This window comes from Balaenoptera musculus, chromosome 10 (genome assembly GCF_009873245.2).
Source record: "Balaenoptera musculus isolate JJ_BM4_2016_0621 chromosome 10, mBalMus1.pri.v3, whole genome shotgun sequence".
Classification (NCBI taxonomy): domain Eukaryota; kingdom Metazoa; phylum Chordata; class Mammalia; order Artiodactyla; family Balaenopteridae; genus Balaenoptera; species Balaenoptera musculus.
In genome coordinates, this window is record NC_045794.1 from 79,794,593 (window position 1) to 79,809,665 (window position 15,073).

A 15,073-nucleotide genomic window follows, 5' to 3' on the forward strand; every position below is an offset into this window, starting at 1 on the left:
TGCAGCAAATGGCATTATTTTGTTCTTCTTTATGGCTGACTAATATTCCATTGTATATATATGTACCACATCTTCTTTATCCATTCCTCTGTTGATGGACATTTAAGTTGCTTCCATGTCCTGGCTACCCTTTGAGGTTTTAGAATATTTTTTTTTGGGCTGCGTTGGGTCTTTGTTGCTGCACGCAGGCTTTCTCTAGTTGTGGCAAGCGGGAGCTACTCTTTGTTGCGGTGCGCGGGCTTCTCATTTGTGGTGGTTTCTCTCTTGTTGTGGAGCATAGGTGCATAGGCTTCAGTAGTTGCAGCATGTGGGCTCAGTAGTTGTGGCTCGTGGGCTCTAGCGTGCAGGCTCAGTAGTTATGGCACATGGGCTTAGTTGCTCCGCAGCATGTGGGATCTTCCCAGACCAGGGATCAAACCTGTGTCCCCTGCATTGGCAGGCGGATTCTTAACCACTGCGCCACCAGGGAAGTCCCTAGAATATTTTCAAAGAAAGGAAAATATTGACAAAGTTAACTGCAAAATACATATCATCAAATAGTGTTACCCAGTTTAAAATAGTGTTTCCCAGGGCTCTATGGGAAAAATATGTCCAAAAAGGATTATCACCGGGATTGTGGGGAAAAGTTCTTTAACTGTAGATAGAATAGCACAAGAGGCTCTTACATATATTCCAACAGATGGGCCAATAACAATGGTGACCCTTCCCCAAAATTTTGTTTCAGTTTGAACCTTTGGAATAATTACACTGGTAATAGGCATTATTTATGGGCGGCTTACATTGAGTCAAAATCATCCTAGTGTGTCATGTACATTATCTCCTTCCCATAACAGTACTGCAGTGATGTGCTAAAATACCCATTTTATAGATGAGAAAATTGAGGTCTGGAGAAGTAAAATGACACAGATACTAGGTGTTAAAATTGGAACTGAAGCCCAGGTCTTTTTGATTCTAATCCTGGACCGTTTCTACCAAGTATCACAGGCCTCGGATTGTAAGCCTTTTCTATTTTTCCCTACCCTGTTTTGCCAGTTTATTTTCAGAATAATACATTGGTTTGAGACCAGCTAATAACAATTGCATTGTTGGAATTAGCTCCTAGGCTACTGTTGACACTTGACAAATGTTAATAAAAATAAGCTGAGTTCATAGGATTTTAGGAGCTAAGAAGGAAGACATTCTAAAATGGCTGACTTGAGATTTTGAGTTCTTGAAATTATTCTTTTACTTTTAAATGCTTGTTTTTTTAATTGACTTATTATTTGTGGTATTTTTAGTTTAAGTAGTCAGCAACTTGGGCTCACCACTCATAATTTGATAATATTAAATGAAAATCGGCATTATTAGCTTAAAATGAAAAGACATTCTGTTGTGCCCTTTTTCTGTCTCAGGCCTTGGAATATCTCCTGTGGGCCAGTATATGTATGGAATCCTCGGTCCCACTTCTGTCCATCAGGTACTTGACGTGGAGAGCTACTCTTTACACCGCTGTCTGCCAATGCTACTATGACTGCCAGGCTGGTATTCACGGAGAGGTATGCTACTTTTTAACTCTGAGGATGCCAATATTTAAAAATACAACATATTCAGCATTTTTTTCTTTAGATGAGCAGCAGGAAAACAAACAAGCAAACAAAACCCAAAGAATTGCAGTGAAGCAAAGACAAATGTCCCAGGCTTTATTTGCAGAAATTTGCTTGACTTCTCCATTCTGTTGGTCTCTCACTTCACTTTCTGTTTCCCCCTTTATTCTCTATTCACTTCTACCATCTTTACTCCTTTTCTGAATCAGATCTCTGATCTCTTCCCTTCCTCATTGTATTCTTGTATGCAAGCTACTTTCTTTACCTGTTTAGTTACTGTATTCCATGCCACCTACCATCCATTTGTCTTGCTTTTCTCTGATTTATTTAGTATACTCTATTTCTTATTTTTCCTCTTTTCCTATATATATTTTTGATTGAATATTTGAACTATAACTTAACTGGTTGGGGCTTCTATTGGCCTATGCCACACCTCTGTGCAAATGAAAACAGGCACTCTCGTTATGGTATGTGGTACTTGGCTTCTCAGTGGATGGGGTCTTGGTGAGAATTAGAAACAGGCACCCTTTCCTTTGGGCGAACCTATCCCTGCACCAGTGTGCATAGCTTGGTGAGTACAGGGTGGGTTGGATTTCAGCAGGAGAACAGCTTAATACAGCCCTTGTGGGATACTTTTTCTAGCCTAGGATACATTCTAGAAACTACTCACCATATATGCATAGTTAGTTTTAGTGTACTAGTTGGTGGCATGTTTCTATAGCTATTAAATTTATCAGGGATCGAAATGTTTGCATAGTTTTGACCATTTGATTCCTATTGGAATTTTTTCTTATTGGAAAATGTAACCCTTTATGTTACTATTGTGTTCTAGAAGCATCTTCATGAAAAATCATAAATTATAAATAAAGTACTTCAAAGAACTAGTAAAATAAATTGCATGAATTGAACTTGTTTTGCTGTTATTGCTAAAGAATTATAATAATGGTGAACTGATTAAATAAGCTAGCCTGCTTCCTTTCCTCAGATATTAATAAATACTTCCTATATGTTGGGTACTGGAAATCCCAAAATGAATAAGACCCTTTAAGGACCTCACAATTTAGTGGACAGTATGAATAATTGAATAGATAATACAGCTTGTTTTGGTAGAAAGGTTAGAATTTGAGAAGAGCACTGAGGAGGGGGGTGTGCGTGTGTGTGTGTGCGCACGCACGTGCGTGTGTACGTGTGTACAATGCCAGAGAAGTGATCATCTATATGAAGCTGCTGTTTAGCCCAGAATTTGACTTTCCTTACTTTTTGAATTAATTAATAAAGTTAGTATATCTGACATTTTATTAACTTTAGATTTACAGAAATTAGTGGTGTATCTCGGAAATGATTGACAGGACAGCTACCATGTTCTAAAGAATCAGCATCAGCCTAGAGTTTAATTCACCAATTAAATCAAATGTCTGGGAGAATAAAGCGTACTGCCATGATACATTTTTAATCACTATAACTTATTATGAATTAAATTTATTTTAATTGCATGTAGGCATTCGCTCGGCGTGCTTTGGCTAAAATTGATGAGTTAAGGCAACTGGAATTAATGAGTTCCTCACAATCACAGGAAGAATCCAGAGGATATTATAGAGAGGCCACGATAAAGGTATAAAAATTTCATGAAATAAAAGAAATTTACTGTACTCTACAAATGATTAAGTACTTAATATTAGTAGCTGAAAAGTACATCCCATTGTTACTTCATATATAATTCTTCTTTTTGAGGCAGATGGCAGTCATGATCTTCAAAAGGGGAGTATTCGAATCTAGAAGAAAAAACAAAAGTTTCTTTAGACCAAAGATAAGAGTTAACCTAAAGGAAGCACAAACTGTAAGTCTCAGAACGTCTTCTCTGTTTTAGACTCTTTTTGCAGTGCGTTTGTGTTATACCTCTCTGTCTTTTAAGCCTAGACACTAAGTATTAAATCCTGCCCCCTAATGCCTGCACCAATGGCAAATAGAAGAATGCCTTCCCAATTTGGACACGGCCTTGCTTCATCCCTTTCTCAAAGCTTTTGTACCTTTGCACAATCCCAGTTTTGTAACATTAAAGGCCAAGAAGCTGAAGAGCCTGGGAAAGGTTCAAATGCACAGGCTTCTGAGTGGTGCTGCAGAGGCCTTTTGACCACTTGGTGTCAGCTTCAAAGGCATTGAGGATGGAGAAGAGGTGGAGGCACCTTTTCTTATCAGCTTCTGGTTTCTCCTTTGGGAGTGTTTAGGGTGTAGGTTTTACTGGAGCAGCAAACAACCCCCATGTCTCAGTGGCTTAAAACAATTTATTTCCCACTGGAGTCAAACATTATTATAGTTATCAGGAGCTCTGCTCATGACCGATGCTCAGGGCCAGGTTGAGGAGCAGTCCTCATTTGGAAAATTGCCGGGTCGTTCTGCCAGAGGGCACCTAAGAGAGCTCTGGAGGACCTCACACAGGCACTGATGCTCAGCATGGAAGTGACAGCAGCCTCCTTTCTAACGTGGTCAGAACTCCTCACATGGCCCCTCTTGGCCACAAGTGTGTTTGGTCAACAGCACTAAGGGCTCCCAGGGAGAGGAGTGGGACATAGATATGCCTGTGGGATCCTCTGCCCTTTCTCCCTTCTGCCTTTTTCCTTCTCCCACTGTCTTCCCCCTGGCCATTCTGAATCTCAGTGTTCCTTAAGTCCCAGCTCTGTATTTCTTTGAAGTGTTCCCTGACCATTCTAGACAGTTGTAAACTCTCTTTTATGAGCTTCTTTGGGACTGAAAATGAAAGTGAGGGGGAAGAAGATGAGCACTTTCTGACAGAAGAGTAGTAGAATCTCAGAACCTGGAAGGAATTTTAGAAATCATTTGGTTCAGTCCTTTTCTATTACAGATGGGGAAAATAAAGCCCAGAGTATTTAAGCCAGCTGCTGGCAGCACCGGAACCAGAACCCAGGTCTCTAGCCCAGTGTATTCTAACTTCCCCAATGACTGCCATTCTCTTTCCTCATTTCTTCTTATAATATTTGAGAGGAATTCTCTTTTTTTCTTTTAAATAAATCATATTTAAATACAAATATTATTTGCACATGGTAGCTTTCTATTGCTACTTAGTGTCTCTGAGATAGATTGAGTACTGAGTCCAGGCATGTAGTTCATACCTCCTTTTAAATCATGTCCCTTACTGACCAGTGGTGTGTAATTGGTGGGGGTGGTAGCTTGCCAAATTATAGATAATTCCTTGGATGAGCTGCTGAATAGGCTGCATCTGGTATTGTTGAGTAGTAATGCTATAGTGTTTGTTAGAGAGCAGGAGGCATATTTTTGCAGAATGTTCTGCTTTAAATTTATGAAATCATTTTACTGTTTCTACAAAAGAAAGTATTTCAGTGTGCATTAAATTCATTTTACAGAAAATTTCTGAGTTTGTAGGACAGTTGTTAACTCACAGTGAATCATTTTGACTTTCAAAGGATTGTTTTATGGGACTGCTAATTCAGACTTCTAATGATTGACCATTTAGTGATTCATTCAATAAATATTTTTAAATTACCTGCTCTGTGAACAAGATACGTAGAGGTTACCTTCTAGTGGAGAAATTACATAATAAATAAATAAGTAAATTATAGCTTGTGATAAGAATTAAGAAGGAAATAATGGTGGTGATTAAATGAGTTACATGTAAAGCCCTTAGAATGTTCCTGGCACGTGGTAGGTCCTCAGTTGTATGAGCTATTACTATTTTTCATTCATTCATTGTAGCCATGTATCGAAGGCCTACTGTGGCTCAAGAGTGGTGGCACATAGAAAAGATGAAGTCGAAATTCTTTTTTGAATGGCTTTGGAATAACAAGCGGGATTTGATTAGACAGGGAGAAGGGGGGAAAACATTCTAAGTAAAGGACAAGAGCGTGGACATAGCTTGGAAGCAAAAGTAAGCAACGACTTTTGGTAGACAGTGAGACAGTGAGAAACTGAGCTTGAATGGGGTGGATGTATTATGTTGGGGAATTAACATAATACATCTCATGGCACCGATGTCATGGAAGCCATGGTGTTTAGGGTTGGAACTGACTGCATGGGTTATATCGTTCAGCTTCTCATCCATCTTGACAATTTAAAAGATGGTTTAGTATATCCTATGCAGTACATGTACCAGGATTTGTCTAATACTTTTTATTACTAGTATTTTAGTTGTTTTCCTATTCTTTGCTGTTATAAATATTGCTGTAATCAACATCTTCAGGTATATTATTTTTTCTTTCTTTTATTTCCTGTGGGCAAAATTCAAGGTGTAGAATTTGAATAATGTTACAAACACTTTTATTTCTCTTGATATATATTGCCAAATTGATTTCCGAAACGAGTACTCCAAGGTGACAACCCACATGTACCAGTTTCACCACAAGCTATTATGATTTTGATATTATTATTATTTCTTAATTTTTAAAATAATTCAGTTTTCATAAAGTGGCTTGTTTTAACTTTATTATTTTGATCCAACTTTCCCTTATATTTGTGTTTACTCTTTATATTTTCTTTTCAGGTGAATTATCTTTTACAGCTTTGACCATTTATCTACTAGAGATTTTAATTTTTAAAATGTATTTGAATAGGCTCATTTTTTTTCATTATGACTACAGTTTTTTTTTTGAATTTTATTTTATTTTTTTATACAGCTGGTTCTTATTAGTTATCTATTTTATACATATTAGTGTATATATGTCAATCCCAATCTCCCAATTCATCCCACCACCAGGCTCATTGTGTTTATAGAGATTAATATTTTGCTTGTCATGCTTGACAATCCAGTGTTTTTTAAATTGCGTTAGCTTTAAATATTTTTTTGTAGATCTTTTAAATATTTATATTTTAAAATCTTTTGCTGTTTTTCATCTATAGCTCTGATAAATCTATAGCCCTAGTTCACTTTTTGCTAGTTTTTCTAGGATATTTTAAAAAACAATTTCACTGTAATTTATTTGGGTTTTACCATTTCATTTTGAATGCTTCTAATTATTAGAAAGTGTATTATGCTGTTCAAATATAATTTTTTAAAGCTCTGTTTTAACCCATAGCAAACATCTTAGAAGAAACCCTGACATCTGTTTGTAAAGCAAGAGAGGGCAGGGCATGAAGCTTAAGCTTTACTGAGGTTTTTAACATATCAGTTAACCTAAGGGTTGAAAGCGCATAGAGGCTAATAAGCAGGGACGTTTTTGTTTGGGGAAAAATAGTCCAAAGCAGCTTTATCCCTGCTTTTGCTTTTCCGTCTTTCTGACTTTGCCCCAGGAAGAGGAATGAAGCAAGGAAATTGTGGGAAATATGGATATCCTCTAACTGGACATGGATTCTAGAAAAGCCAACTAGAGCTACCTTTCTTGTTTCCTGGTAATCTAAGTACAGAGAACAGGTCATTTGTCAGAGAGAAGACTAAAGTGTGGAGGCAGGACGTCTGCTTGGGGTGAAATCATTCTGGGCCGACACAAAGCACAGTGGCTAGGGATTTGCGTGCGGCTCTAACTGGCTCTGGCTTACTTGTATACAGCTGGTCAACTCTTCTTTAGAGTTAGCTACCGTAAGACCTGTTATTTATACTATAAAATAGTGTTTCAAATTTGGATTTTGGGGACCTTCTGCATTAGAATTTCCTCCAGTGTTTACTAAAAATGTCCCACCCAGACTCACTGAATCTCTGGAGGTTTGGTCTGTGAATCTAAAAAGAGCTCCTGAGAGATTTTGAGGCAACCAAAGTTTGAGTGTCAGTTCCTAAAGGCTGTAATGGAGGTACCACAAACCATATGGAGACTGATGTTGCCATTTATTAATAAACAGCCTTTTTAGGCTGCTTTGGAAACACAAACGTATAAAGAGATGGCAACGTTTTTGATGTAATGGCAGCATGACATAAACTTTAATAAAGTCTGGAGTGACACCTCAAAAAATGAAAACCGTAAAAGCAGTCATCTCATCACTAGACCAACCACTCTCTCTTTTAGCGTTAATGAAGCACACCTTACTTGTCTTCGCCTTATACTATCAAACATTGCAGAACTTTAAAAAAGTGAGCTGTGTTTTTTTTTTTTTTTTTTATTCCAGTTGCCGTGGCCACGTACTGTCACAGAACGGTTGTTGGATGAGATGTTTGATAGCACTGCATCCCGGTTTCTGGCTGTCTTGGAGGCTCTCTCTGACTCAAACCGGCGAACACTACAAACTGGACCTGTTGTTACAGATGAAGTAGAAGTTCATGATGTTGTCTCAGAACTGTTTATAGCAGGAAAAGAACTTTTAATAAGTAAATATGTTGTTAAAATAGTACTTTATGGTAGAACATGAATAACAAAAATTTTAGCACGGTAGTCCATACCTAAGAAACTGATACCGATTTTTATTGATCTTGAATTCAGCAACCTTGCTAGACTCAATGGATAATTCAAATAATGTATTAGTAGATTTTCTTTTGGACTTTTTATGTATACAATCATATTATCTGTGAATAATGACAATTATGTTTCTTTCCCATTCTTAACCTTTTAATTTCTTCTTTCTTGCATTTCTTGACTTATTTTGCACTGGATAGGCTCCCCAGTAAAACATGGGATGGCAGTGGTGATAGCAGATATCCTTGTCTCATTTATGATCTCACATGGAAAGCTTTCAGTATTTTATCATTAATATTGATATTTGCTGGAGGATATTTTTAGATACCCTGTTTGAGATTAATGAAGTTTCTTTTATTCTTGGTTTGCTAAGAGTTTTGTTTGTTTTTAATCCTGAATAGTTGTTGAATTTTATCAAAATCTTTTTTATGGGTTTATTGAGATTTATTGAGTTAATCGATTGGATTTGTCTTTTATTTCTATTAATGTGGTACATTACATTGATTGCTTATCTAATTTTTAATTACTCCATATTTTTGGAATAAACTTAATCTGGCAGTGAGGATTATCCTTTTGATATATTACTTGATTTTTCTTGCTAGTGTTTAATATTTCTGCTTCTCTGTTCATGAGAGAGATTTCCTTTCTTATAATATCGCTTTTGGGTTTTGCTCTCAAGGTCATGTTTGCCTCATAATAAGAGTTGAGAGTTCTGCCCTCTTTTTCTATTATCTGGAGGAGTTTGTGTCAGATTTGTGTTATTTCTTCCCAAATGTTTGAATTCGCTGGTGAAGGCATTTGGACCTGGAATTCTCTTTGTGGAAATGTTTTTAACTATGGATTACATTTCTTCCATAGATATAAAATGATTTAGAATTTCTTTTCCTTTAAAGAAAATCCTCTGTTTGGTAAATAGTACTTTGATTTTATCTATATTTTAAAATTTTCATAAAATTGTCTATAACATCATCATGATCATCTAAGTGAGCTTAGGATGTGCGTGTGTGTGTGCACGTGTGCACCCATCTCAGGGCAGGGAGCCTCTGTGCCGCAGTTTGGGCTCATCTTTTCCTCACAAGGAAGATACAAGATCTCCGAGGAGAATTCCCTTGACTTCCTTCACCCACACCTGAAAATTTACCTTCATCCACTCTCTGTCATTAAAGTGGAAGGAATGTTCCTTCTCCTCCTCTTTAGGTCTTTGGGCCTCATCTCTGCAAACTGCCCTTCATCCCTATCCAGCTTCCTCCCCTGTATTTCTTCCTCTTGTTAGAGTCAGATTTATTGAAGGAATTGTCTGATTTCACTGTCCCAAATTCTTTCCTTTCTGCTTGTACTTGGCGGTCTTCTGTCGTGGACAGAGAGTGTCAGGGACAACCTCCTTCTTGTTCAATTTGAAAGTCAGAGTTTTTCTTCCCTTTGCTCTCTGTAGTATTTGTTGCTGTTGACTACTCCTTTCTCTTTAAACGCTCTCCCTGGCAGCCTTTGCTCCCGCAGCCCTTCTCTTACTTGTTGGGGTTCCTTGCTGCTCTGTCCTAGGCAGCTGTCTGTTGCCCATTTGCTGTGGATATGTAATGATGACTCTAAAGCTATATCCCTATTTGAGATCTCTTTTCCGAGCTCCCAGTCTGTAATATCTAGCTGTCTGTTTCACTAGTTAACTCTTGCTAATCCTCTCTTTTTGAGATGCCATGTTCCTCCCTCTGGGGTGGCCTTCCCTGACCGACTTCCTACTCCAAACCTCTGTCTGATGCCTTTCTTACTTGTCCGCACAGCACCAAGGTATTTGCCCCCTAAGATTCCTTGTTACCCCCACCTGCGTGCGAGCTCTGTGAAGGTAGGGGTTGTGTTTGCGTCTTTTCCGTTGTTTACCTAGCCTGGCAGTGTCTGACATTTAATACGTAGTAAATATTTCTTTGCACAAATGACATCCAAACCCCTCTCTTTCCTTTTCTAGTGTCAAATACCAGTGCAGATGGCATGCTTGATTTTCCAAAATCTTCTCTTCTGGAACTTATTATAAGAAGGAAAAATGTTATTTCTGTGGAGGCTGCCGTGAAATTTATAAAACTAGCTTTTACTTACGAGGAATGGAGTTTATTTGAATCTGCAGCTGGGCAGCTTATTGATTTTCTCCAGGTAATATATGCAAAATAATTACTTTGTTTTTATTTTGTTAACATGACATTGAAGTAATTAATTATGGGATATACTTTTCTTAGAGGCAGGATGATCCAGAGTCAAAGAAAGCAGAGAAAGATTTAATTCTTCTTATTGCAATAGAACCTTTAATCAACGTAAAGAGGAACAAAGGTTTGATCTTTCCCCTCGAAAACTACAAAGGAGGTCAAGTTTATGTTAAAAAAATTGCTCTTCATGGTGAATATTTATTTGCATTTTTGAAAAATTAAGATGACTTTATATGCTCTCTACAGGTGAGGTGAGAGAAAGAATGTTCAAGGCAGAGGGAGCAGGAAGTGCAAAGGCCCTGAGTGAGAGTGTGCTTGATTGTTGAAAGAATAGCAAGGAGGCATGTATGGTTGGAGTGCGCTAGTGGTGGTGCTGGCATTTGAGAATGCGGTAGGAGGTGAGCTCAGGGAAATAGCTGGGTGCCTGGTCTTGCAGGTTCCTAGGCCTTGTAAGGATGCTGGATTTTATTTTGTGTCATGGTTTTGAGTAGAAGAATGAGGCTCTACTTAGCTGCTGCCTTATCAGTGAGAGGCCAGCAGGGCAGCAAATCAAATCTATCAGTTCACTTTGGTAAGGGAAGGTTTGGTGGTCTCCTCTCTGTTTCCAGCATGAAGAGCTTTCCATTCTAAAACTTTTTACGTCTTAAAAGTCATTGTGTATATAATTGAAAATCTGCAGCCTCTGTTTTTTAGAGAATTGTTTAATCCTATACTTTTATGTTTTATCATATTCTTAAGGCATTGAATGGCTGCTAAATTGTGGTAAATAATTTGTACCAAGTAACGATGCTTTTTTTTTTTCCTTCTAATGGTTTCTGAATAGATCCTTTGTTATTTTTATTTCAACTGCCCTATATGTTTTAATATTATAAACCTTCTCAATTCCATTATTGATATAGTTGGCATACAGATTGCAGATTAATGAAAATATTAATAGTCCATTTTAATTGAATTAGAGCCTACTTAGATTAGTTTTCACACAGAGGCATTTAAAGTGTCTTATTGATATACTATTTGCCCAGATATCATTTATGTCACTTTTGTAGAATTTCTGTGTTTCTATGCCTTTTCTATTTGAAATTTTGTAACAAAATTTTTTGTTTCATTTTCCTATATTTTATAAATTGAGATACTTCTGTGAAGACTTGTGGATATTCTGAAGACATTTTCCATTTGGCGGCAACCTTGTATTCCTGTGTCTGTGGCTCTCCACAGGTGAAAAAGCTATTTTGGATAATTTGTAATGGTGTCAAAGGAGGCTCTTTTACTTAATTTAAAGCCAGATTTAAAAATCACAGGAATTTTACCTTGCTGAAATTCTGTATTGTTTAATCATTAGAAGAAGAGATCAATTTATATCCTGACTTGTAATTTTAAATCTGCTTTTATTATTGTCATCATTTTGGGCTTCAGTCTCTTCCTTCTTGGGAAATTCCAAGGCTAGCTGTATTTCTTTTTCTTTTTTTTTTTTTTGCCAGATTTATTCTTAAACTTAAGACTCGTTCTACCATCTATTTTCTCTAACATATGATTTTCTTATTTTTTTCTTGTATATAAGTATAGTTTTTCTTCTTTCTTGCATTTTTTTTTAACATCTTTATTGGAGTATAATTGCTTTACAATGGTGTGTTAGTTTCTGCTGTATAACAAAGTGAATCAGCTGTACATGTACATACATCCCCATATCTCCTCCCTCTTGCTTCTCTCTCCCACCCTCCCTATCCTACCCCTCTAGGTGGACACAAAGCACTGAGGAGGCTAGCTATATTTCTAATGATGAAGGAAATGAGGCAGTGGTTTTAGTGAGAGTTAATATTCCTAAAATACTGCTTTTCAGTCCCTGAGTACAAAGGCTGGTTATTATTTGGAGTCACTTAGCACACAATGGCCAGTATTTAGAAATGACGATTTGTGGGTAGTACAGCACTGGTTTTAAACTGAATTCCAGGGACCCCCCCCCCACCAAGAGCTTTTCTGAGGCTCCTCAGAAGCCACCTTTAGGTCGTAACACCCTAAGCTGTTCCTATTAGTTTTTGTATACAATGTTGAGATTCTGAGGGAATTTCCTTGGAAAATTTGGTTTTACTGTTATAAAAAAATGTTTGAAAACCACAGTTATAGAGCATTGTATTAACTATTGTTCAGGCAAGTGAAACACAGTAAGGGACTTGAGAAGTTCCACTCTTATAATATTTTCTATTCCTTCATTTATTAGTTTGTTATAACCTGTGACAGGTGTTTAATTTTTGAAAGAAAGGTATTTGATAGTAAATATACTTATTATAGTGGGCAAACCAAACCAAAAAATTCCAATCAAGGCTGAAAAGTGCATGAAATTTTCATCTTTCTGCTTTTTAAAAAACCATGTGTATCTTAGTTCAGTTGAATTCAGTAAACATTTTTTGAGCTCTGTTATGTTCCCAAGCACTGTACTAAGGTACCACGTATGCGAAATAAGTCTTAGAGCTGCCCCAAAAGAGCTCGAGGTTTGATATATTTTAATCATAAACTCATTATCTTTCTAGTTCATATATAATGAATAACTTTATTTTCCTTTTGGAAAGAGCCAAAGTAACTGAACTGAGAGGAGATATACTTGATTTGGGTCATCTGTTGATATCCAATGTGATGTTCGGTTTAGTTCCTTCATGTCTCTCTTTTCTTCTTTTCCATAACCTTTCCCAGCTCCCCATTCCCTCTCCCCTTACTAGTTTCTCCACCTCTCCATACTTTATTAGTATTTATTTATTTATTTATTTATTTATGACTGCGTTGGGTCTTCGTTGCTGCGTGCTGGCTTTCTCTAGTTGCGGCGAGTGGGAGCTACTCTTCGTTGCGGTGCATGGGCTTCTCATTGGGGTGGCTTCTCTCGTTGTGGAGCATGGGCTCTAGGCGTGCAGGCTTCAGTAGTTGTGGCACACGGGCTCAGTAGCTGTGGCTCATGGACCCTAGAGCTCAGGCTCAGTAGTTGTGGCGCACGGGCTTAGTTGCTCCGCGGTATGTGGGATCTTCCTGGACCAGGGATTGAATCGTGTCCCCTGCCTTGGCAGGCGGATTCTTAACCACTGTGCCACGAGGGGAGTCCCTTCTTTATTATTTTAATACAGAAATTTTAAAAAGAAAGAAGTATATACACACTTCAAATCTGGATGAAACTGGTAGGTTTACATAACTTGCCTGAAAGTATTTGGAACTGTTCTTTTTAGAGAGGTCAAGTAGCCTAGAGCAGTTAAGCGTGAGGTCTCTAGAGCTAGACTGCTTGGGTTTGAATCCTGGCTCTGCTACTTTCTTTCATTTTATCTTAGGAAAAACCACTTCATCTTGTTGTGCTTCAGTTTGCTCATCTGTAAAGTGGAGATGATAGTAATAGTACTCACTTCATAGGTTGTTATGAGGATTAAATGAGCTGGTATGTGTCTTAGTCTATTCGAGCTTCTATAACAAAGATACCATAGACTGGTTGGCTTACGCAACAAACATTTATTTCTCACAGTTCTGGAGGCTGAGAAATGCACCATCAAGGCGTCTTCTGCCTCCTGGTTCACAGATGGCTGTCTTCTTGCTGTGTCTTCACTTGGCAGAAAGGAGTCTCTCACTCTCTTTCTGGGGTCCCTTTTATAAGGGCACTATTTTCATTCATGAGGGCCCCACCCTCATACCAGTTGCCTCCTAAAGGCAACTCCTAATGCCATTGCTTTGGGAGTTAGGAATTCAACGTAAGAATTTTGAGTTGACACAAACATTCAGTTCACTGCAGTAAGTATCAAGCTCTGAGAATGTTGCCTGGCACACATTAAATGTTGTATACCTGTATCTCTATATCTTACTGTTCTTATCAATTTACTTTACCACTTTTGTTTTCAGAATGCTCAGCCTGATAAAGAAATCGTTGTGGACATGATAATGTTCCTATGGCAGAAATGCAAAGTAGGAATTCAGCGGGTCAATGTGTCCAGAAATGACTATGCAAAATTCACCCAGAAAATCAGTACTAATAAAGTATTCCTTTTTGTTTCTCTTCATATGCTTTTTGTTATTGCTAATTTAATTTGTGATGCACATTTCAAACCTAAATTTTCCCTATTTACCCACCTGCATAATTATCAATACTATTCTTTAAGTGTAGTGGTGAGTGAGCCTTTCCTTTAAGTGTATTCCCTGCACTTCTGCCCCAATTTAATTTTGGGAAGCAGGGAGGTGTTTCAGGTTTTTAAGGGAGGAGTAAACAGTATGTTTAAGGTTATGTGAACTTGGATATATTCATTAAGAAAGTTAATAATAGAAAATACAAGTAAGGCATTTCAGTTTTTTTTTGTAATAATATCAATAGTATATTTTTGAGCTCTCTCCTTTGGAAAGGAGAAAGTTGAACAGGTGAATATTATAACCTGGAAACTTAGGAGAGAATATTTTAACAATAACACAGTCTTCTATGATTCTGAGGCCTCCTAAGATTAGCTACATAAGGTTGCATGGGCATGATTTTATCATATAGTCTAATAAACAAATGATGTGGGTGCATAAATGTTGTTTTCTCATTTTAGCTCCCAAACTGTGATGGCTAATTTTATGTGCTAAGCTTTGGGGTTATAGACATGAAAGACATCTTCCAAGGCACCCAGCATGGAACTTGAAACACCTGCTTCTCCCTCACTATTTTGGAGGCCTTTGATAGTGATCTTAACTTCTGCTTTTTGCAAGGAGAATGAGAATTTTGAAGATACAGATAATCTTCACTGATATATATATATATATATATATATATATATATATAAATAAACCATATGATAAATTTTCCATTATGGCTATAGATATGCAGACTCTAAGCTTAAGTAAATCTTTGTGAATTTATATCAACAGATGGATCATTAAATATCATCTTATTAGGATTATTGATCTTTATATTACTTATAATTAAGATCAACTAATAAGGAGGAGTACCTGTATAATA

General features: G+C 37.3%; 1 protein-coding gene across 1 annotated transcript in view; it reads left to right on the forward strand.

Annotated features, from left to right (window-relative positions):
• Positions 1 to 15,073, forward strand: part of CFAP54 (cilia and flagella associated protein 54) — a 298,821-nt gene that overhangs the window by 32,890 nt on the left and 250,858 nt on the right. Inside the window, 8 exon segments of the mRNA XM_036865998.1 lie at positions 1,392 to 1,535; positions 3,082 to 3,195; positions 3,319 to 3,420; positions 7,650 to 7,848; positions 9,891 to 10,072; positions 10,156 to 10,312; positions 11,252 to 11,337; positions 13,987 to 14,121. Coding sequence (XP_036721893.1) covers positions 1,392 to 1,535; positions 3,082 to 3,195; positions 3,319 to 3,420; positions 7,650 to 7,848; positions 9,891 to 10,072; positions 10,156 to 10,312; positions 11,252 to 11,337; positions 13,987 to 14,121 — 1,119 coding nt within the window.